General features: G+C 40.8%; 1 protein-coding gene across 1 annotated transcript in view; it reads right to left on the bottom strand.

The window, feature by feature from the left end:
* Positions 1–25390, bottom strand: part of LOC111147356 (BMP binding endothelial regulator) — a 252678-nt gene that overhangs the window by 169836 nt on the left and 57452 nt on the right. The window contains exons 4-6 of the mRNA XM_022503357.1: positions 23636–23718; positions 19835–19925; positions 15598–15680 (exon numbers count right to left, since the gene is read on the bottom strand). Coding sequence (XP_022359065.1) covers positions 15598–15680; positions 19835–19925; positions 23636–23718 — 257 coding nt within the window. The remainder of the gene's footprint in view (positions 1–15597; positions 15681–19834; positions 19926–23635; positions 23719–25390) is intronic.

The raw sequence follows: 25390 nt of genomic DNA, 5'->3' as shown, positions 1-25390 counted from the left end.
AGGGAAGGTCCTGTCGAGTGTGAAGGTGGGATCTGCTTCTTCTGTACCTTTCAGCATTGGGTATACCTGTGCTGTCCAATATGGTAGCCACTCCCCACAGGGCTACTGAGTACTTGAAATGCGGCTAGTCTGAAATAAGTATGAAATACATGCCAGAAGTTGAAAATGTAGTATGAAAAAAGAAAAAAAGAATGTAAAGTGTTCCATTAAGATTTTTATAATGCTTATATATTGAAATGATAATATTTGGTATACAATAGGTTAAATGCAGTGTATTATTAAAATTATTTCACCCGTTTCTTATTTCTTTCGATGTGTTTACTAGAAAATTAAAAATTGCAATTGTGGCTCACTTCCTATTTTCACTGGACAGAGCTGGGTTAGAATACTGCTAGAATAGTGCTTAGAAATTCCCAATGTAACTAAGGAGACAGAGCAGCTGCTTAAATGAAGAGAAAGAATGACTTAGAGTGTAGAATACTGTCTCTCCGTGAGCAAAAAGAGAGGCACTGGCATTTCAAGGCAAAGAGGCAGCTTGTTCATGCCACCTTGTGTAGGAGGCAATAATCAGACACCAAGAAGCTATCTGGTTGGTTTCTTCTCAGGAAACCAGTACAGGAAATTCTGGTTTAAAATATTTAGGTTTGATATATAAATGAAAGTCCTAAATTCAAAGAGGTTACCACTGAAAGGACTATAACTAAAACTTCTTCAGCCCTGCAAGAAAGGGAAGGCATCTACTAAGTGCTGTAACTAGGCAGGACACTTTGTATGGACTATCCCATGAAATCCTCACAGCCATCTGGGACTTCTTTTATTTAAATAAGAAAAAAAACATGGGGTGGGGGTCCAAAGCCCTAAATTTTCTTTGAAATCTTTGATTTTATCTCTACAACAAGAAACAAGAGATCCTTATCTTTTCATTTTGTGCAAAACTCTTTCAGCATGGAATAGCTTTGTAGGTCCTATTTGCTATGGCAACCATATTTAGATGGAGGAAGAAAACATAATGTTCCTGGATAATTTTTGCCAAGAAGTGGTCCCTTATTTTATGAATGAAGAAAATGAGGCTCAGGGGTATATTCATTTGCTAGAGGAGCAGAGCTGAATTAAATCCCTACCCCCACTGACTCCAAAGACTATGTCCTCTCACCAGAGCCCATTGGCCAGATCCTGGGTGGAATATCCAGAATTTACTTGTTAATCCCTGGCTCTATTAATACTATGGTCATGGCTACCCCACACCCTGTGTTAAACTGAAGCGTCTCCTGTACCAACGTTTGGACAATACCCAGGATGAGGAAAAAAACAAGAGTTAACATGGGGAAGGAGCAACACTTAACATCTGCACAGGTCTCCATGAATGAACACAGCTGAAGAGGCCAAGGAACTCTCCTTAGAGAGAACCTCAAAACTCTACCAGAAAACCTTCAATCTCATACTACTTGGTTTTACACTAATGTGGAAACATGTTGAAGCCATTGAAATGCCTTTCCATCTCTGAGCAAGGAATCTAAGGCCGTATAATAAGCTACAACCTACACATTCAGCAACAGAAGTGACAGAACCCAGCCGCTGAAGTTCTATTCTATTCCTGGCTCTCAACTACCATCCTGTTATACTGTCTTACCCGTTATCTTGGGGGGAAAAAGAAAAGCTTCCTCTATTTCTAATTATTATGTTGTTATGCAAACAAAACCCATGAATACATTTCATGAATGAAGACCTTCATGAGATCCAAAATGGAAGAGAGCCTCTTCCTCCTCACTCAAGACTTATTGGAGGCATCAGACATGTTTTGATATTTCAGAGAAGCTTTATGACTGAAGAGTCAAAACTAGATTATCTTCCTAGTTTTTTAATATAACTTGTGGTATAGCTACAATGATAGGTAGGTTTTTTTGCATCTCTGAATATAATTTATAATAATATTAACTATTTAAAATATATATGACTGCATTTGTCAAAACTCATGGATATGTATAACAAAGAGAGCAAATTTAACTATGAATAATTTAAAAATTAATGCATTGTTTTTTTTTTTTTAAATCCTAAAATGTAGTGAGGACCTATTATTATATTAGAAAAATAATCCTATTAACCTGTATTTAGAGTATGTCAAATAACGTGCTTCCTGGGAAAATTATGAGGTTTTCTGAGTCAGGAAATTCTAGAACTGAGAAGGTTCTAACAAGCCCTTGTTTTACTTATGAGGAAACTGAGTCTCATAGAGGTTAATGGGAAGGCTCTGGGTCACAAAACTGGCCAGTGACAGAAGCAGGACAAGACTCCAGTTCTCCTCAGCCTGGCCAGTGACCTTTGCCCACAACAATGCCCCCTGAGGGAGACAGAACACATCTGCAGGCTCTAAAACCATCCAGAGCAATATAGTAGCAAAGGCAAAACTTTTAAAAATACCAAAAACTTCATTGCACTTTTCCTAGCACTTGGTCAAATGCCTTTACTTAACTGATAGAAATTCAGAGTAAACATCCAGTTTGGTTATAAATGAAATCTTGCTTCAATATATGAAAATTTTTGCATTGGAAAAAATCCTTACAGCCTGATGTTTTTCTGGCGTGCGTTCTGTTCTTTCAGTTAGTGTGCTTAGTTATTAAAGACAGCTGTGTCCATTGCCTATGAATATTATGGATGCTGAAAACCTAATAACAAAACCAAAAATTCTCAAGAGTACTCTCCCTCTCCTTTGCTTGAACTTGAAACTGAAAAGAAACGCATTTTCCACCAATGTCAAGAACTGTCGCTCCTGTCATCTACCAATCACATTCATAAATTCAGACTGGTGAGGGAAAAGAACCCTAAAGTCAACATAGCCCGACAGCCAAAATGTGAAAGTATATTAAAACTTATTTTGTCAGATTAAAGCATGAAAAAAGTAAGATGTGTATCAGTATGAATGATGTGGTGAGAGTAATTTTTCATAATCATTTTGAAATTAAAAAGTAGCTTTTCTATTACTGAATTTTCATTCTTAAAATATAACCAAAGTATACTGCCGTACAATGGGTAACTGCTTTTATTGGTGTTTGACTATATGACAAATTTATATTAATCACACCAAAAATGAAACAGGTACCTTCTTCTTCTCACTAAAGAAAATGTCATGGACAAGCTATGATCTTTCTTTCCATTCATTCTGAGTAGCAGTTTTTCCTTGTTTTTAACTCCAGCAATACTCAGAGGTTTAAAAAGTCCCCACATAGGACATCTGGAACAGAATATTGTTAATCACAATCACGTTGTCTGATTCTGATGTATATCACAGAGAACAGAAGAGGCACGAGGTAAAACAGCAGTGCATAGAATTATGTGATAGATAATGTTTGACACTGGATATAACTCTGGGTTGTTTATACATCTCATGGTGCTCCATGAACAGAAGGTTCATCCAGATCCTGGAGGCCTGTCCCCCTTCCAAATAGCAAAATCTGCTCAATATTTCAAGCTGGCCCTTCTAAACCACAGTAAGAATTTAGGTAGTTTACAAGGGATGATTCACTGCACTGACTCAGTGCAGCTTCAGAGATGGGCTTTAGAAGACAATGTTGGATGTGTTTAGGGGAAATATGTGTGTGTCTGTGGTCTGGTATCCCCCAATGTTTGGGAGCACGGTGGCTCCCTGCGATCCAAACACATTATTGCTTACATTAAACAAGTGGTACCATTTAAAAGTCCACTCAAAGGGAATGGTGGTAATTGAAGCCATTCACAGGACCACAAAAGCACGGCCACCCTCCAAATGGAACATTTGAATGACATTTAAAAGGTGCCAAAATGGGTAATCAACTCATTCAAAAGATAATTCCAGAATATCTAGTGCGCACAGAACTCTGGGACGGTTATTCAAGGAGAGACCAAGATGGCAATGAAAGTGAATTATGCTACTTTACTGAAACAGGCTATCTATCATGCCGAAATACTGATGAGAATAAAAGGAGGACAGCTTCAGGAGAACTGGAAATGACAGGGAAAATGGAAGCAGGAGGGAACGAAAAAGATGTGGTAGAGCAAAGGGAGGGGAGGAGGAGCCATAAAGCAGGAACATGGAAATAAACAAAGAGAGGAGCAAGACCCTAGTATCAATTTAAAAAAAAAATTTAAGTTCTCATAATGGAGAAAAGATCAAAAGTGTCTGGAAATAGTCTAGAGTATCACAACACTAATATTTTATTCTATTTTGTTGACCAAAGGGGATATTTCTTTTCACTCTTGTTAATGTATGTTTCCTTTCCTATCCTCACACACCACAGGGAGATAACTTTCTGACACTTGCCCTCCCATGAGGCTGAGGACTCAGAGCTCAGCCCACCCCCACCCCCACCTCTTCACACTCAGATGTCTCCTTGCCAGTTTTTTTTTTTTTTAATGCTTTAGATTGCCTTCTCTTTCCCCTATAGGTTTATCACAAACCCTTCATGTCACTATGCTTACTGAAAGAAAAAAGTGAATATGTAGCTTACTGCCTTCAAGATTGAAACAAAATCCCAAGTAGGAAGGTAGAAGGTTCTAGATCATATAACTTATTTTCAAGAACATGGATACTCAAATCAAAAACTATAAGACCAAACATTTAGTCAAATATTTACTGTTTCCTATGTGCAAGACACTGCACTCAAAGGTGTAAGGCACTTTATGCCTGTCCACAAGAAAACAAAATCTAAAACACAGAAGGAGGGACGGTAGGAAAGGATGGGAACAAGAGCTCCCATGGAAGAACAGGCCTGGAAAGCAGGAGGGATCTTTCTCACTCTGAGCCAGGAGAGAAAAAGAAAACTGTAAGGAAACAGAGAGGTGGGAGGCTGCAGAGCCATGGGGTAGGGAGGAGGCACTGTAGGAAACCAAAGAATAACTTCACTTCAGTCTGGGAGCAGGTACAGAAGATCACTATCTCAAAATGAAGAGGTCAGAGATGGAAAGAGAGGAGCTGAAATCAAGAAAAGTCTTGGATTAATTAAGTTTGGGAGCTAACAATGTTGACTCACTTTTCTCTTTATTAATATGTTTGGATCAAGATTTGAAGAGAAAAGATTGGAAGAACACACAGGATTTGAGCAAACTCTGCCATTATCCAACAATCAACATACAGACTCAGGTCAAACTACACACACAGCATTTTTCTCAGTGTTTTTAAAAATGCACCTTAATGTAAGTAGGAGAAGATGAATATCCTTCATACAGACATAAACTTCAAAAAAACTTGAACAACTCAACAGAAAAATGAGAAATAAAAACATAAGTTACAGAATAAACACAATTGACTAATTGATGTATTAAAAAAAATGTTCAGTTCCAGAAGTCAAATGCCAATGAAAACAAGGTTCTGAAGTGGGAAAACAGTTTTGGTGCAGGAATATATACACCTATGGGCTACAGACTGAAGTGGAAATCAGGATATCTCTTACACGAGATATTTTAGCAACACACACACACACACACACACACACACACACACAGCAGTGTTTGTATCCCTGACCCACTAATTATACCTCTATGAATTTAGCCTAAGAAAACAATCAGAGAAACAAAGAAAGATTAATTCTCAAAGATATTTGTTATGTCACTCATATCAGTGAAAACTGAAAACAGTATTAGTTTTTTAATACCAAAAAAAAAAAAAAGACTAAATAAATCATGGTATACTGGTGGAATACTATGTAGCTGTTAAAAATATTTTTCAATTTTCAATGACTTTTTTAATGGAATGGAGATATATTCACAATATGGTGATAAATGAAAATAACCAACATGTAAAACAGTGTATAGGATATGATCCTACCTAATTATATAACTATATGTAGATATGGAGAAAAAAGGTTGTAAGGAAAAATATCAAATCATATTAACAATGGTTATCTTTGAATTGTACCATTATTTCTATTTTTCAGTCCATCTGGAATTTATATAATTATCATCTATCTTATAGTTAGCACATATTATCATAAATATCATTTGATACTTTGCACACAAAAAAGTGCTGCATGATGGACTGATTTGGGGTTTATTTTTAATACGCCCAAGTCAATAGACTCTAATTGTCTGGAGATAAAAAGTGAAATCCCCTTCATCTTTGAGCACTCAGTGCCTAATATAGTGTCTAACACATAGCAGACAATCAATTAAATGAATAATGATTGACTGGCTGTAGAGACAAATGATGGATGGAAAGATGAAAGGAGGAATGGCTAAATAGTTGGGAAATTCTTCAGCATTTAGTAAAACCAATTTCTCTCCTGGGTTTTTTTCAGAGATAAAAACAGCTCATCAGGTGACACAACTTAAAGAGAATAAAAGGTAAAGGAAAAATTAAAGGAATGATCTTTGCAAGGATAAATGAGAGGAGATTTAACCAACTGAGCTCATTTTCCTACCAGCTCTCAATCTCTATTCCAAATTCCACTCAATTATGCAAATGCATTTGTTTCTTAGATGGACAGTAGAAAGCAATTACTCAAAAACAATTATACACATGCTTCGTTCTACCAGGAGGATGAATTTCCACTCACAGAACCACTGAACCTCTTGTCCACTTGAATCCAACTCCCCTATATAATCTCCAAAGAGGGCTATCCCAAATTCCTGCTTCGACTCTGTTGGTGACTACTGCAGGGGATAGACGGGCCCCATTGGATAAACATTTATTTCTATCCATCTTTGGAAGCAGAAGCAGTGAGAATGGCTCTGTCCCAACAACTCTCACATTTCCTTTGTGTATTCATAAGTTCTTGGCAAGTAGATGCACCATAGATCATAGTGTCTCCATTCTCCAACTGATGTGAGGGTAACAGATACATGTTCTTCATCCACTCTGGCATCACAGTGACAAATCCTTAGCCTGAATGCCCAAGGCTGAAATCTGGTATGAGTTTAAACTTGATTAAACTTGTGAGCTTCTGAGACAGGAAGTGTAATTCACACTTTTATTGTGTTTGTACCTCTTGCACCAAAACTGGGGTTCTTTGTAAATGCTCAACTCACCATTATTTCCCCTCAAAAAGTCTGGTTGCTCTTCACTCCATAGATTCAAGTGCCATTTCCCACTTCCAAATGTCTACAATCATACATAATATCTGAAAATTATACTGGTTGGTCCAGAGGAGGGAGGGTAGATGGGAGAGAAATGACACGTGGCTTTATAATCAAGCAGTTCAAGATTTCAATTCTTACTAGCTCTTTGGTCTTAGGCAAGCTATTAAACTTCTCAGAATCTCAATTTCTTCATCAAAAAAGGTGGCTAATGCCTCCCTAGATTGCAGAACAATTTTGAAAATTAACATTAAATCATTATATGTATCTGGCACAGAGCATACACAGTAAAAGCAGCTATTTTTAACAATAATTACTCTGCAAATAAATCATTCACTGATCTCTTTTCAAACTATGTGTTTTCCTATGAATGTTCAAATGTCATACAAGAAATTTCCTTTCCAACTATTTTCCCCATTGGGCTCATTTTCAAGATGGTGGCTCCCTACACAGAAAAATAACTTTCTAGGCTGCTTCAGTTATAAATTATATAAAGAAATAAGCATAAGAAAGCTTAGAAACTACCAAAAAATAAAGACATAGTAGGGATTAAAATCCAGTATTTAGACTGAAAACACATAAGGCAGGGCCAAAATAGGATTTAAAATATACAATATTATTCCCAATTATTCCCAGTCTTTTTAACAACAAAAAAACTGAGCTTCCTGTTGGTTTTAGGAACTCGTTGAAAGTACTCAACTAGTAACACAGACAACTCATCTAGGCTCATGAACTCTTTAAGACATGCCTTGGAGGGGCGCCTGGGTGGCTCAGTGGGTTAAAGCCTCTGCCTTCAGCTCAGGTCATGATCCCAGGGTCCTGGGATCGAGCCCCGCATCGGGCTCTCTGCTCCGCAGGGAGCCTGCTTCCTCCTCTCTCTCTCTGCCTGCCTCTCTGCCTACTTGTGATCTCTGTATGTCAAATAAATAAATAAAATATTTAAAAAAAAAAAAAAAAGACATGCCTTGGAGCCCCTGCCTTACTGTTCCTACCAATTCTAGACTAGTATATCATGCTAGTATATCAGTGCACCAAACCAAATCAAGTAAAAAACTTACAGTGAAACCCACCTTAAACTAGAAGCCCCCCAAATCTCATACATATCTCATCTTTGCCTTCCTTCTAAGACATAATTTTAAGGCTCTGTCAAGGTAATGATCAATAAACACAGTAAGCAATACACTTGGTTTTGCTTTATAAACAGGTCATTTTGGTGATACTTTAAAGAAGCAAGAATTTGACACTCCCATAACAATATTTGTACATTTATGGATTCAATATAAAGAGAATGGCATTACAATAGACCTTTCAATACAAGTCAGCTGACAGATCACAACTGCTCAGATTCATTCAAACATAAAACACCAAGATTCAGAACTTCCTGGTCTAGGCAAAGCCAAGCATAGCACCAGCCACTTTTCTAAGCAAGTTGGAATCCCCTCCCAGAGGTCGAGTTCTATCCAGACCCTAAAGAAAAGACCCCTTTTTTCAACGACTGTTCAAAACCAAGAACTTTTTGTCCTCAAGGTGACGGTATAACCACAGTACAAAATAGAACACTGCAGCAATTACACCAATATTTCAGATTACTTTTGAAAACTATTGTGAGGGCTTGGAGTCCACACCATTTAGATAAACTGCCCATATTAATCCAATTCACTTGATAATTGCTCAATTCTCCAATTTATTGCCCAGATGTAGCCAAATTTCTCCCTGTGGACAAGAAAGATGTAATGACAGCCTGGATCTAAAATGTGCCAAATTGCATGTGTTACAACAAGTCAGAGAGGCCCTGTGAGACGGTTCAAGCACAGAGGGTCCCAAGTCTCCACGCAAGAGAAGCAGCGGTGTGGTTGGGAATATGGGATTTGGATTGCCGTAGCATCACGTGACCACAGAGATGAGGAGATGTCCCACTGCTTCCTATCATAAGGAAGTGAAATCTGAAGATGACCACACTGGAACAGGGAGAGGTTGGGCACGTCTCCCCCTTACTTCAGAGCAGGTTCAACTCTCAGTGTACAGAATTACTCTTTCCAAAGCTCTGCCCTGAACATTGGCAAGTGCTTCCTGCCACTGTATTTTCCTGCTGCCATGAGTAGTAGGAATCTTTGAGGTTTTAGGAGCACTTTCTAAAGAAGACATCTCCAGGGAAGTCATCCGCATTCCATACAAAGCAATTTATTATAAGTGTTACAGCAGCTGAACATCAATCCATCTTCCTTTCTGAGCTCATCTACCATGATGTGCATCTCTCTATTCCCTGCTGAACTTGCAAAAACTAAATGTGCAGGGGGAAACCAAAGTAGCAGAGTGGGGAAAGAAAGGAAAAGCAAAGTTAGGAGTCATTTGTTCATGAATTCAGCAATTATTGTGCATGCCCATTACATATCAAACTGTAAGGATATAAACCATTGTACCCTCATGGAGTTAGATAAAATCATCACGTATAAACAATCTAATTATAAATCACTTCAAATGTTTGGGAAGTAAAGTACGGGCTGCTCTAAAAGATTTAGCAACATGACCTGATCTCATCTGGAGAATCAGATCAAGCTTCCCTAAAGAAGGAATGTTTGGACTTCCAAATGTGGGACGAGTGGGTATTAGCTGGGTATGTGGGATGATACAGAGAGGAAAGGAAAGAAGAAAAGACAGCCCAGGTAAAGGCAATGAGATATTAGGCTAGTGCTACTCAAACTTTACCTGGCAAGTAAATACTCCTGGGGTCTTATTAAACTTCAGATTTCAATTCAATAGGTATGGGATAGGGCCTGGGATTCTGCATTTCCAACAATCTCTCATGTGAGACCAACACGGCTGTTGAGTCCATACTTTGTAGTGAGAACTCTGAGGATCTGCCCAGAGACCAAAGCAGAAAGAACATAGGAGGCCAATGATGAGGCCAGAGAGCTTAGCAGAGGTCAGATCATGCCAGGCTATACAGTCCATCTTAAGGAATTTGGTTTAAGAGGAGCAGAAACCATGAAGATCTCCATTTGCTTTGTTCTCTTCAAATAACCTTCCAAGGAGTTTCACTTTCCCTGGGAGACAGCACTTCGCAGTATCTAAAGTGTAAGTGAGAGCAAAGGTGTTTATGGACTTCATGGCTTCTAAGAGCCAGTAAAGTACAGCTCCTTCATCACAGACAGCCCATTAACAACCCATGTTTATTAGTAAAAATCCTCTGAACTTAATATGCCTTTGTCAGCAAAAGTAATTGATCTTGGCCAGTTAATTTGGCTGGTTTTGCAGACTGAGGACTTGCCACTCTTTTAAGAGTATCCTACAAACTCTGCAGGCTTTACTCCCTTCAGTAAGGAATTTCCAAGAACACTGAGCCCATAGGGTTCTTAAAATAGTTTGGTAAGAGAGAACACAAACATCTCTCATTGGCCCTTGGTCTTTAGTCTTACAAGTCTGTAGACATCGGATTTTACAGAAATGTCTATGCCAACTGCCACCATCCTGCTCCCTGAAAATTTGACTGAACAAAGGCATACAGAACAGTGTGCTGTCCAGTTAGGCAGGCAGTAAAAGCTCATGCTTAAACCAAAAAGAAACAGATGTGTGCTCTAACCAATGCTTGGTATACTTTATAAATAATTCTTTGCCTCTGTATTAGGAAAGAATCATCTTCTTTCCATTTAAAAATGAATGTAGGACTTATTCACACTGAACATATGCCATAAGGAATGCACTCCCGTATGACTCAGCCAACTGTATGGAACAGCCAAAGGAACTCGAGTTTTCACCCCCGCCCCCATTAGTATTGGGACTCTGGAGAAGTAATTCTCTTGGCTCTCTTATTCATGCAATGGGTAGATGGGGATTATATAGTTTAACAAGTGATAAGAAAGCACTGCATTTTCTGTGTGAGTCATGATGATATTCACACCTAAAAATGTTAGATGCTCTGCTTCTGGAATGAGTAAGAGCAAGAGGTTGTGAAATCCTCTCCAGATATCTTCAAATGTTAGCATGCTCTCAACTGTCTGGAATGCCATATATACTGTCCTGACCTAAATCAAGGATGTAAAATCATGCATAAGGCATTTGTTTCATTATCTAAGGAATCCATCTCAAGAAGATGAAATGTCTTTCTGGTGGTCTGCCCCTGTCACCACATCACAAAAACATGGGTAGACCAATTTTCACAAATTTGGGGGGTGTAACTAAAAGGGTCAGATATAAAATATAAGCCACATGGTACATGCAATATTTACTTGAGAGCAAGGAACACCCCAGAGCGTTGGCAAGTCATCCATTAGAGACGGCTTAACATACAGTAGGGATGTTTTGTGTGTATATGACTCTTTAGGGTGTCTCCCAGGCGAACAGAAATCTAATGAGAATGGGATTTCTACATACAATAACCATTCTCCCAGGCAAGAAGGGGTTGCCAGCTCAAAAGGGCAGAACTGTCACTGGAAAAGAAGAGATCACTGGGTTGTAATGTCACAAGACAGCAATATAAAAGAATGCACTACATACCAAGGTTAGAAAGATGTGCCCTAGGAGACGTGGCTCTCTCCTGATGGAGCACATGGTCTAATACAGACTAAAGGAAGATAAACCAGTAATCACGCTACAGTCTGCTACCTGGAAGTGTATGTGTGTGTGTGCGTGTGTGAGAGAAGGAGGGAGCAAAAGAGGGCAGGCGAGCTAGCCAGTGAGAGCCCTGAGCCTCGGGAACACAAATGAGAAAACGTTGCTCCCACCCTCTGGGAAACAACGCAGTCAACGAGTTGCAAAGGATGGTGATAACCACTCTGAGATCTCAAACACTCACCAGGTGAAGAAGGAAAAGAAAGGAATTCTGGACCAGGCAGCAGTAGGAGCAAAGGAAAAGACAGGTGCTCCAGTGTTCTACCTTCCAGTGCATATGAATCTATACCTATCACACAAATACACAAACATATTCAGAGATAGAAATACATTCATGTGTTGGGGGCACCTGGGCAGCTCAGTCAGTTAAGTGTCCACCTCTTGATTTTGGCTCAGGCCATGATCTCAGGGTCATGAGATCAAGCCCCTCATCTGGCTACACACTGGGCATGGAGCCTACTTAAGATTCGCCGCTCTCCCCGTCCCTCTGTCCCTCCCAGCTCACATGGGCACACTCTGTCTCTTAAAAAAATAGTATAGTTTGTGCGTGTCTGTGTACCGTATACACACATGAATAACTATGCCGTAGCTGACTGTTGCTGCCCCACTGCCACCCTCCCACACTTAGCACGCGAGCGCACATGCCGGACTTCCAGCTGCCCACACCTATGTTTCTTCCTCTCGGGCTAGAGGTCACTTCGTCCCCTGAGTGGCAGCCTCAGAATGGTACCCGATCAACCCTGCTCTGGAGCAGATGGAAGTTACTCTAAATATATCTTCTCTCCCTGTCCTCTCAGGCAGGAAATTCTGAGGCACGAATCTCACACTGGTTTCCAGTTTGCCCAGCAGGAATGCACTCTGGCCAAGCACACTGGTATTTGTTTGGTGACATCCCCTCCACTGACTGCCTCCCCTCCTCATGTCATCACCACACTCCTCAGCCAGCGTCCTGTGTCTCTCCCACAGAAACGAATTACTTGCAAATCCTTGTCTCAGGGTCTGTTTCACGGACATGTGTGGGTTTGTATTTCTATTTGTAGGCATGATTATATAGACTTGTATGTTTATGTAGATATGCACACTCACAGACACAGACACATACACATGCGAATACATGCGCACACTGATACCACATACGTGCTCAAATGCATACATGTGTTCAGATCTCTCACAGGATAGTATTGCTTTCCTTTTTACCAAAGCACATAGATTATTATACACAGTCTTCTTTTTCTTACAGAGAAATCTATACCCCACACCTCTTCCTAGAGCCTCCCCAGCATTTAGCCTCATACTGGTCCTGTCCAAAGCATGTGTCCAGTTTTGCCCCCTCAATCAGCAAGATGACAGCTCGTTCCCCCTCACACCTTCCACGCCAAAGCCTCCAAGCCTGCTGCTCAGCAGCCAACTCTGGGCCTCGTGGTCCCAGGGCTGGCGGGTTGTGCGTTTGCCATATTCTAAAGCAAACATCTATGGTTACCACTCTCAAAACAGGACTGTTTGATGCCAAGACATTATCTTTTTTTCTTTTAGTGTACCACATCAAAAGGTGACAAATGAAAGAATATTAAAAACCAGATTATTTTAATAACAAGCTACAAAAAACCAAACCTGACATCTTAAATTTTTGTATTCACAAAAAGAAAAACTGCTCTCATGGCTCTCCTCATATCTAAGCCTATGGACAAATGTCCTATCCCCAAGGGAGAGCTCCTTCCTCTCTTCTCCTTATTCTATTAGCTTCGAGACTGACATCAGGAACCTAAGAAAAAGCCATTCACTGTCCCTTATGTGCTAAGGGTGGCAGTGCACAGAACTGGAAAGAATATGGGATTAAGAAATTAGGAGATTAAAATACAGGAATATAGAAAAGATATAGAATATAGGTTTGGAGAAAATTCACTAGCAGGAACACTCAGGCAAGTAACATCTTTGGATTTTCATTTCTTAAACTGAAAATGAAAGCAGGACTTCCAAGGGCCTGAACTTGGGCCCCAGGTGTGTTTTGTTCAACATGCTTTGTGCTTACAAACACAGGAAATCTGAATACCTTGAACACACATTTGAGTTTGTGACCCCTGTGTGTATTGTTTCTAAACTCATTTCCAGTTCCTGACATCAGATCACTGTGTATGATTGTCATTGGTAAAACTGCAGGAGACTTCCATCCTCTTGCAATCTTCAGAATTTCCTCCCCAAGGAGGCTCAGCTGCCTAATCTTGGCACACCTTTATGGGAAAGTTCACGCAGGTACAGATTTAAAATTTCCTACTAAGGGATGGGTGGGTTGCTCAGTCTGTTAAGAGTCTGCCTTAGGCTCAGGTCATGATTCCAGGGTCCTGGGATCAAGCCCCATGTCCAACTCCCTGCTCAGTAGGGAGCCTACTTCTCCCTCTCCCTCTGCCTGCCCCTCCCCCTTCTTATGCTCTTTCTCACTCTCCCGCTCTCTATTGAATAAATTATATCTTTCCAATAAAATAAAACAAATAAAATTTACCTACTGAAATGTGCCTTTGTTTTCTTCAATTTACCCAGTTTACTTAAAAAATTATCAGAAAACTTTACCAATATGGAAGAAATAAAAAAAGAAATGGGCTTATTATTAATGGCTTATTTATGTAAAAAAATAACATAAAGCTATTTAACCATAATTAGCAAGAGGAGAAAAACATGACAGTTGAGTCTGAATATGCAAACTCTTGTCCATCTTCATCAGGAAATCACTTTCATATTTTTGTATATTATTATAGTATTATGGGTATTATACATCTCATACTACATAACTTTTATATGTCTCCTCTCTCTTCCTCCCTTCCTTCCTTTCCTTCTTCTACCCCATACATAAGCCATCATCCTTGGTCATGTTCACTTTAACGCGTGATGTAGAACAAGGGAAAGATTTTAGAAAAGATATGTAGAGAAATGGCAAATGTTATGATTCCTGATGATCCACAGATTCTGCTTTAGTGAAATTAGGATACTGGAGTTCTCCACGTATGTTTTTTTTTAATACTCTGATATGCATACTATATGTTCTTCATTACAAAGGATTAAAAGTTTTAAATATATATGGTTGTATAACTCCCTATAGTAGGTAACTTGAAGCACTGATTAAGACTAGACCCCCATCATCACCATTACCACCATCACCAGCAATGATCTCCAAATCTGAAATACATTAATTAAAAAGATCCCTTTAAAATTACGGCACACACCAAGTTCCTTCTTTCATTCCTAAGTACTCAGAAACTATCCTTAGTACATGACTCACAAGTCAACAATTCTTAGAAAGGCAAGTCTATTGTCTCACTAATCCCTACTCTACCCTGACTCTACAGTTTAGTGCCCATTTCCTCCTGTCCATCCCCCCAGTGAAAATGACGAACCCGACCAAATTATCAGGTTCTCTCACCCCACAGAATATACTGAGGCAAGCTGTACTTATCCCCGCTCGGCTTCCCATGTGACTGCACTGAAGAACTCAATGGCTACCTCAAAGGAAAGAGAATCCAGAACTTCCCAAAGAAGAAGGCAGATGGAGGGAAACCAGCTTCTCTCCCTCACTCTTTAAACCAGTGCTTTTCAACCAGATGTGATGTTGTTCTCCAGGAGACAGGTGGCAACGTCTGCAGACACTTTTGGTTTTCATAAGTGAGGGGTGGGGGGAGTGCTACTGGCACCTGATGAGTGGTGACAGGGATAATGCTAAACATCCTACCTTGCACAGGAACATCCATTCTCAATGCCCCCAGCACAAACCTACCCAGCCCAGAACGTCAATACTGACAAGGTTGAGAAACCTGCCCTAGAGCAATGAGCTTTTTCCTTGATTCTGTGTCAGGAGGGAGAGGAAGAGATGGTAAAGAGAATCAGGGCTGCTCGTGGTAGATCCCAGCCATGATTCACCAGAAGGAATACCCATAGAATATCCAGGGCAGTACTTACAACACAGGAACACCTGGTACATTTGTTTCCTTCTGGCTGAAATTCCTCGCCTTCTCGGTACTGCACACCCTCAAACACACAGCCTGGGAAATGAAGAGAAGTTTAGAATTAGGGCAGCAGCTTTTGCTCAGCTTGATACTATGCTTCTATCCACTGCTCATCCGTCTTACTTATCTACCTCCCACCTGCATTTCCACCTAGCAGAGTGTTCTCTTTAACCAGAGGACAAGATTCCTTCATAGTTTAAAAAAAAGAAAAAAAAAAAAGAGTACAAAAGGTTGACTTGTGTCCAGAAACCCGAAGACGCTAGAAAGCAAATAGGACGGTGGAAGCCAGGTCAGCCCAAGGGGGAACACTGCACAACAGCGAGCCCTATGAGTCTAAGGGACTCACCATGACCACCCGGACCAGCCTCACCTAAACCCAGAGGGGCTGGAAGAGGCAAACAGAAGAAGGCCAAGTGAGAGAAATCAAGCTACTGAGAAAGTGACGTGAAGAGTTGTCACTTGGTGAATGTTCAGGAATTGTCCAGCCTCTACCAGGCTCTTTGTACCCCTGATCTCACTCCATCTTCACAGTGAGCCCACCAAGCAGGGACTCTTGTCACAGTCTCCATAGATGAGGGAAATGTGGCTCAGAGAGAGGAAGTAACTTACCCAATTGACAGGTAGCAGAGCTGGGATTCAAACTCAGCTCTGACCTACCAGCTGAATCACACAGAGGGTCAGGTACCAAGGCAGGGAGGGGGAAAGGCAGGAAAAGAGATGTCCACCCTATGTGATATTAAAGAGGGTTAGCCACCAAGTTTGGCTAAAAATAAGATGAAAAGCCCAGGAGGTATCTCCAATTCAGAAAGACACTCAGGACACTGATGTATTCTTAAGAAATCCCACAAATGACCTAAAACACAGGCTGGCCAGTCACCCCGTGTCAAACAGGCTATGAAAGGACTGTTGGCTGATGCCAAAGCCACTTTCCTCAGGACCATCCTCACAGAGTGCTTTGCCAGAACAGCCGAGGTCACTTTACACATAGTAGGCAGTGTTGGAACCAGCCCAGTTGTGCCAAAAATCAGCCAAAGGGGCTCTTGTGTGAGGCTGACTCATGCCCCTGAGAGTAAGTATTTAAGTCCTGCCAACTGCAGTCATCAACAGAATCCACCAAACTCCTGAAGCTCTTAGTACCCGATGAGGGGAAACAAGTATTATCCATAACCACCTAGTCTGGCTGCTGGATCTGTTCATTTTAAATCTAGATATGGAGGCCTTTGCTCAAGTGAAAAACATAGAACTAATGCTCCTGAGTCTGAAGTTGGATCACTGAGTGCAACTGTGATTTTAAAGTCTATTTGATACCCACAGCCAGAGCTAGCCATCAACCAGTGCTGTTCCCACAGATACAGAAAGACTTAGCAAGCTTGGGTCCCTCCTGGAGGCTGTATCCTAGCAGTGTTAGTAACAGCAGGTGCCCAGGTGTCTCTTTCCAAAGTACACTTCCAACAAAAGGTCTTCAGTTCTTTCATATATGTTTACACGCTGGTTTTGCTATCCAGTTTGCCGGGCAGATCAACCACAACAATCTACATATGACAATTTGAATAAGGGAATTTTAAACGAAAATTCTTCGTAAACTGTTCGCATCACAACCCACCATTATTGAGTAAAGTCAGACTAAAGGAAAGAGCACACCAGCAAGCATGCCCTGAAATCTGTTTCAGGAAGAAAGGGACCACAGACTGCACATGTCTGCCATTACGCCTACTACCATTCTGTGATCAACGACAGATGCCAGTCCTTCTGAATTACCAAGGAGAACACCGCATGGCTTGCTTCAACTGTCCCTACCTAGACTTGGCACAGACATCCCTCCCAAGACAAAGAACAATACATTCAGGACATGGCTGGGCTCTTCTGAGTCTTCTGATTTGCACCTCAAAGGCTGGCCTTTGAAATTAAAAAGAGGGAGGAGAGTTGATTCTTGACCCCATAACCGAAGGTACAGAGCCTACGCAGGGGCTGGAGGCCTAGTGCGTGGCCCTAGCATGCTAACATTTAAAGATTTGTCTCCCAGTCTTAATCTCACAAAACAAACTGAGGGTTAATGGGGGGAGGGGGGTTGGGGGGGTGGGATTATGGACATTGGGGAGGGTATGTGCTATGGTGAGTGCTGTGAAGTGTGTAAACCTGGCGATTCACAGACCTGTACCCCTGGGGATAAAAAGATATTATATGTTTAAAAAATAAATAAATAAAAATAGCATCAAAAAAAAAAAAAAAAAAAAGATTTGTCTCCCAGGGCCTGTGGACCCAAGCAGAACAAATATCATCGTGTACGTTTGGGGCAGAGGGAGAAGGTGGTGCAGTGTGGTGGCCAAGAAAGGGAAGCGCCAGACCCTGACCCCACCTCACAGGCCTTGCTTGGGAATGTACTTGGTCTTACTGGGTCTCATTTCTTCCTGTGTGAGCTGCAGACAGTGCCTCCTCCCTCCGTGGATGGTCGTGAGGACTTAGCACTGCAGTGTGCGCCATCACAGAATTCAGCCTTTCCTTCCTGAGAACTCAACCAAAAGCCAAATGAAAGAATCAATTGCTCAAATATGATACCTTAACTGCTGAAATAAATTCACTCAGCTGTCTGTATACCTGCATTTCCAAAGGCAAGCCTAAAAACATGACAATCTCGTAAGTAAGGAATGATGTTGCACACACTGAGTTGACTCTGTACCAATAAAGCAACAGTCTCTTCAACACAACTGAATTCATGTTTAGGGGCTACAATGATTTTTAAATCCAAATGGCATATAAAATTTGCTCTGTTATCCATCTCAAGCTTGCCGGTGTATAGGAATTAAGTGGGAGGCCTGGCTTCTGCCCTCAGAGATTCTGATGGAATTGGTCTGAAATGTAACCAGGGCATCGAGATTTGTTTTTTTTGTTTTTTTTCTAAGCTTCTCAGGTGATACTAATGTGCAGCCTAGAGAGATCTGATCTAACTTTATAACAACACTTTAGGCATTTAAGAGTATGGTTCCATAATACAGAGCATTTAAAGCATTCAGAGGCAAAAGGAACTCAAGCAACTCTGTTTGATAGATACAAAATAACTGGATTATGGAAAGAATTCTTCTATTTTCAAACAGTTCTTGGCCTTTCTATAAGCTCATCTTGTTAGCTTCACAGAAATCCCAATGTGGAAAGGAAGTTTGGCTCAATTAAGACAGTCCAGGGAACTCAGGAAGGTTAGAGGTAGTGGAGAGCAACTGTCCTCATTGTCATTTAAAGACGAGAAAAAACTGGACTCTCTGGAAAGGACTCAGGTCCAGATGCATCTCAGACTGCATGGGGCAGGGGAGGGCGAGCAGCCGCCTGCAAAGGGAGCCAGGCTCATCTTCACAGAGCATCCCAGCATGGTACCTGAGCCATTCTCCAGGAAGTTTTGCAGAACAGATGACCCTTTGGAGAGTAATCTCAAAAGCAATGAGTACTAGTTGTGAGTACTGCCTCCAGTGAGGAAAAGCACTCAGAGTAAAACCAAAACTCAGAACATCTGTCTGAGAACATGGGCCAGGGGCTTAAAGGATCAGAAAAAAATCTCTCACCTCAAAATCCCTGGGCTCGTACATAAGGGCAAGAAAAGATGCAGGAGGCCTTTGTAATCCTGTTCAGAAAAGTAAGAGGAGACACTCTAGCCACTGGAAAGGAAAGATCCCTTTGCTGTCAGCTAGGCAGTGGGGCCCTCAAAAGACAGTAGGTCCAACTTATTGCACCACATCGAAAACTGAGACGAGCAAGACCCTAAGCTAAATTCACTTAGGGACACAGCTCTCAGTTTTCAGAAAACATCTGGTCACCTCATCACCAAGGAGCGTTCTAGCCAAGATACTGCAATTTGAAGCAGTAAAAAGACATTTCTGGAAGCAAAAGAAAGCCACAGCCTTTCCTTCCAAAGTAAGCGTTACCTGTGGCCCTGCGGAGTGGAAAGCAGGCCTCCAGAGCCTGAAGCATCCACATGCCAAGACCTACAGCACATTGCATTCAACCGGGGCACACCAGAGAGTCCAACCGGATATTTCTGTGCAAAGGAGTTTGCTCTCTACACCCACGATGTATAGACAGAAAGCGAGACAAGTTCCAGTCTGGAGGGGGAGTATCCTGCCTTCTGGAGAGAGCTCACAGAGATATCACAGTCACGTGCCATGGCAGGGAGCCTGGCAGGCTTCCCTTCCTGAGAATGTTACCTGGACAGGTGGGGCAGCACGTTCCCAGATGCCTGGAAGGGTTTTTACAATGAACAACACATCGCACCTCAGACTCTGTGACAACGCCTTCCTGAAAAACAGAATGCCACAAACATGTCAGCCCGGAAGTCCCACCGAGGAGTGATTCACTTTGGGAAAGTATTCAAGGGATCAGGGGAAGAGCCCAAACACCAAAAGTGCAAAAGAGGGTGGGTATCAGGTCCAGAGGATGTGGCACCATTGAGGTCCCATCTCCCCAGCTCACGGCCTTGATGCTTTCAAACTTGGAGCACAAATCCTGTCTTGACCTGTCCGTGGTCTATCTCTTTGGCCCAAAGTTTTTTCTTTTAGGTCTAGTATTTAAGACCTTGCTGTCAGTCAGTAGCTGACAGAGTCTAGCTGCTTATTCACGATTGTTTTAAGTTGTCAACACTGCTATATTTTCTATAATTGTCATTACACTTAAAGCCGTTAATGATGAGGCACAGAGTACATGTGGTAATACCCCAGACTGGCATCTGGAGACCTAATTCCTTACCACTCTTCTGGAAATATCTAGGCCAGCTCTGCAATCTTAGAAATTTCATTCTGCCTCACATAGAGAGCCTGGCTCTCAAGCATCAGTGACGAGATTAGACCAAACTACTTTAAAGTTCATATTATATATGGAAAAATAGAGCCTTTAGATCTTAATAATGAAATCAAGTGACTCATTTGCAAACTGTCTGGGGATTCAGATATTTTAATGTCAGTTGAAACATTTTCTTGATTAATTTTCAGAGTTGGTCTTTGAAGAATTTCCTCCATATTCTTTACCCATGTTATAAATGGATTTGTGTGTTTGTTTTATTTTGTTTTGCAAGGAAGGGTAGCACAGGTTGAAAAAAAAATGTAACAATATGACAACTAGATAAATTTTTTCATCCTATCAGCTACCATATTATCTCAGGCCAACAAGGAATGTTACATCCTAGATGTCTTCATATTTGTGAGGCCCAAGGATTCCACTACCAGAGGAATTTATTGTGGTCTATATCACATTTGGGGGCGGGGGGGAGAACAACTGTCAAAATATCACAATCTACAACATCAAAAAAGGATCTGTGCTTTAGTTACATAACTGAAGCAAATGCAAAAAGCTATGGCCCAAGATCAATTTCCCTTTTGTATCTGCAATCCAGATGGAGGATTCAGGTTTACTCCCAGCATGAATTTCCTGTCTGTGATCTTCAGATTTTGCTCTTTAGTAAGAAAGTAAAAGTGGAAAATAAAGGTAAATGTTTCACCATTGAAACTCTTTTGGTAGGAGGATTTAAGAAAGAAGCTAGAATTCAACTCAAATGGAAAGAAACCAGGTAGTCTGACTAGCTGTTACCTGTCTGGTACCTAGCCCTGCCCAGTGCATGCAGCCTCTATCAGAACCATCTTCAGTGATGTTTACCATCACCCTAGGAGACCCACACATCACAGGAGATGAGACGGAGAGGTCCAGAGAGGTGAAGAAACAAGTTATGTGAGTGACGGAGCCCATATTTTGTACTCACTACGCTGCACTCTCTCTTCTGATACTGATCTTGTGCCCTGAGAAGGGAAGAGCTTAATGAGTTTGTAACAGTGCTGTTCTGTAGATGATGTCTTACATGAGGCCTTCCCCGACAGGTACCAGTAAGTGGCTATTTCCCACACTGGCAGAGGAGGTCTCACTCCCTAAAGAAGGAAGAATATAAGCAGGAGTGGGAAGGTGTCAGAGGAGCAGAGGAACAGCTTTTATAACTATCTTAGAGGTTTGCTTTTATGACTACTGAATGGAATGATATTTCTAAACTAGCTAGGAGGGCTTAGGCAAAGTTTTTTTGTTTGTTTGTTGTTTTGGTTTGGTTTTTTGTTCTGTTTCTCAATTTTTATTTATTTTTTAATTTCTTTTCAATGTTCCAGAATTCATTGTTTATGCAAAGTTTTTTTTAAAAGAAGGAAAACGAAAAGGCAAAGTTCATCTTTGGTAGGCAGCACCCCCTCTCAGGGCTCTGCTCTGCAGTCGTCACTTCCTGACTCCCAGGACTGTTGGTCCTCGGGACCGCTTCCAGTAATAATGGGATACTCCTGCATCATTCTCTGTGGGCCTGATGAGTGGCTGGTGACCAAAGATGATAGGCAATAGGAGTTTCAGTGTCAACACTTGAAAATGGCTTCATGTGTTATTCAGTCAACAAAATATTTCCTCCCGGATAATAGTTTTCATTTAATTCAAACAAAGTCTTCATCTGAAAGTACGGCCCATGCAATTTGAGGATCTTTGAGAGGTCTGGCTGTTGCATAAAAATGTTCTACTACACTCCAAAAGGCAACTCCAGCAGGGTTGTCTTGCTTAAAAGATAGGGTAAGCAGGGCTTTCAGAGTGCCCCTATCAGATTGGAAATTTCACTGGTCAAGAAACAGGGTGTGGGTGGGATGGTACAAATTTTAGAAGGAAATGTGGACTTTTGATATTACTAAAATCCACTGCTCTCATCCCTTTGTCCCATGAAGCTGGTTGAATCTATAACCCAGAGCAAAAATTCAACAAATATTTATTGATTCACTTAATCTATTATTTACATTTGTTCTCTCTACTGCTTATTTTCACAAATAACTTAGATTTACTACACAAGTGAACTGAACATTTAGCCAAATAAATAACCGATGATCTTTTGAGTAAGTGTGCCCCACTGTGAGTATATAACAGTGTGACTGCATGAAAGTCAGACTTTGGTAAACTAAATGTCAGTATACTTGAGGTAAGACCCAAAAGAAATATGCATTATTATATTAATCTTTCTTTCCCCTGTATTTTTTTTAAAGATTGTGTTTATTTATTTGAGAGACAGAAACAGAGCATGAGCTGGGGAGCGTGGCAGGGATGGAAGGCAAAGGGAGTGGGACCAGCACACTCCCCTGCTGAGCAGGGAGCCTGATGCAGGGCTCAACCCTAGGACCCTGAGATCATGACCTGAGCTGCAGGGAGACACTTAACTGACTGAGCCTCCTGGATGCCCCTTTCTTTCCCCTTTAAATATGAGAGCATATCCTGGAACAGTAAAATGGGGCTGGGGGTAAAATGATTTAACAGAATCTTCTCTATGGAGAGTTTTTAAATTATGTCAAGATTAGATGAGCATTTTTCAACTGAGTATTTCTTTAGAGATAAGAAAAGGAGTTTGAACATTTAGATTCCTCATTTTTCCTTTAGTTTATCTTGCTCTGTTGAAGCCCTGTAACAACTAGAGTCTCACAGAATCGGCGCCCTTTGCAGGGGGCAGCAAGCACCAGCCACGGTGGGGTCCTTGGGAACTGAACTGGTGGTTCTCAAATTTGTCAGGTTGAAGTCATTGAGGTTACACTGTACTAATTGCTTTGATTTAAATAAGCTTACAGACTGGCTCCAGTTCAAAATGTTTCTAAATCAAAGAAGTAAAACATATATCCTCTGACAATACCTCTTTCTGCTAACAGGAATTCATGTTTTGCTCAAAGCTGACTCACAGGAAGACATGAATTTTCCCCAAGGACATATACATCTTCCCAGAGTTTTTCCAGGCACAATTCAACAATGGTGAACAATTCCACTGCATGTTTCTAGAAGTGAGTGCTATACAGTATCTATTCTATACCTGTATCTATTCTTGTTAAGGTCACAATAAATATGTATAAGGATACAGTAATACAGTAACAGTTATACAGATGTTGTTGTTGTTGTTGTTGTTTAATTTATTTTTGTTTTGGCTTCACCAATTCCTTTTTAGTGGAGAGGAAAATAGACTTTACCTGGCACTGACGTAGAGCACAGGGTTGTGTAGGACTCTGCCATCTGAAAGAGCTGTTATAGGTATTTCCTTCATAGGTGCAACCTAAACAGGAAACACAAAAGCAGGAAAAAAGACCAAGAATGAATGTGTGCTTCTTTTATCTTTGGAGCAAAAGAAGTTAGGTCTTCAAGGCCAGACTGGTGATAGTAGGAACCATGATGTTCCTTGGCTATTTTCTCCAAAACACAACTAAGCCTTCTAAATATCCACTTGGTTTTCACTTATATTAATTCTTTGTCTACTGAGAAGATTAACCTCCCAGTCAATGTTTTCAAATGGAAAAGCATGGATTGATGAACCCTCCTGGCCAAAACGCATGACCTCGCGACTTTATTTATGCCTAGTGAAGTAGGAGGAGGACCAGGGCTAAAATCACCACTATGCAAGGGGATTTTTCATAAGACTTTCATAAGAACAGAAAACTGAAGGTTAAGAGGGAACATTAAAACATGACAGGAAATAAAAGCAGAAAATTAAAAAAGGAAATGATTGCAAAATTCTACACCACTTAAGACCCTTGACAATCTACTATCTTTACCAATGAAACCTTCCAAGTCTTGCCTCCCAGTTCGAGAGCTATGATTTCACATTTCACTTTGCTTTTACTCTTAGATAGTGAACTGGATTAAGAAATCTGAAACTATAAATGTATGGATTATCACAAGTTAATTCACCAGCCAAAACAGAAGTCATGCTCATTCATTAGCAAAAAAACGAAGTAAGTCAAAGGCCAGAGATCCTCAAAAACAAGGAAACAAGCCAGTTAGCTTAAGTCCCTGTGGAAAGAGCCAAAGAAATAATGGTGCAAAGATCACAGCCTAGATCTTCATGAGCTCATCCAAATACCACCCTCCATCCGTGTGTTACACTTTCAGGGAAGGTGCACCTGGCTATGCCCTTCATCACTGCATATGAGAGTCTACCAGGCAAAGGGATTTACAAGGCACAGTCTGACTGCTTAGCCCAAGGAGTACAGAAGCAAGATTACACACACATAAGATAATGCAGAAATAAAAGGGCCTGCCTCTCTGTACCAATGACTGACTTCTGGCAAGCCAATCAACCACAATCCACATCAGTTTTTCTTGTCTGAGACAGAACACTCGCCCCCTTCCCTGAATTCTTTTAGATATTGGTGTGTTAATAAAATAAAATAAAATATACTCTCAATACACACAAACAGAATAATAAAGGACTGAAGAAAATTTCAAGATACATTTTCATAAACTTAGAACCATGATCTGAATTCCCACAGAATTATGAATGATTGTAAAGAGCGCAGGAATACTCTTCTCTCTGGTTCCTACAAATCAAATTACTAAAGTACACAGCTGATTGGAAACATATTAGGGAAATGCTTTCACTATGTATTTTTTAATTTCCTTTGCATGAAGTGTTATAGTGATAAAATGTTCAACCACAGAACCCTTAGCACACTTACGCCAAACCAAAAATGAATACAGTAAATTTTCAACAATGAAAACCAATATAAAACAATTTGGGCCAGCATAAATCTTACTGAACAAACACACTTACAATAGATGTGCCATGTGCATGTCTGACCCACTAACACAGACTCACTTGGATAATAAATAACTTGTTCCGAGAGATGGAGACGGGGAAATCAGAGCACCAAATCCAATTCATGTTAAGTCCAAGTAAATATGAAACGCCTGCCAAGGCTGCCAGTGGAGTTTCCAAATATGTTATATAT

Source organism: Enhydra lutris, unplaced genomic scaffold, assembly GCF_002288905.1.
Source record: "Enhydra lutris kenyoni isolate GAN:26980312 unplaced genomic scaffold, ASM228890v2 scaffoldscaffold16, whole genome shotgun sequence".
Lineage (NCBI taxonomy): Eukaryota > Metazoa > Chordata > Mammalia > Carnivora > Mustelidae > Enhydra > Enhydra lutris.
This window is presented reverse-complemented; position numbering and strand designations above follow the sequence as displayed.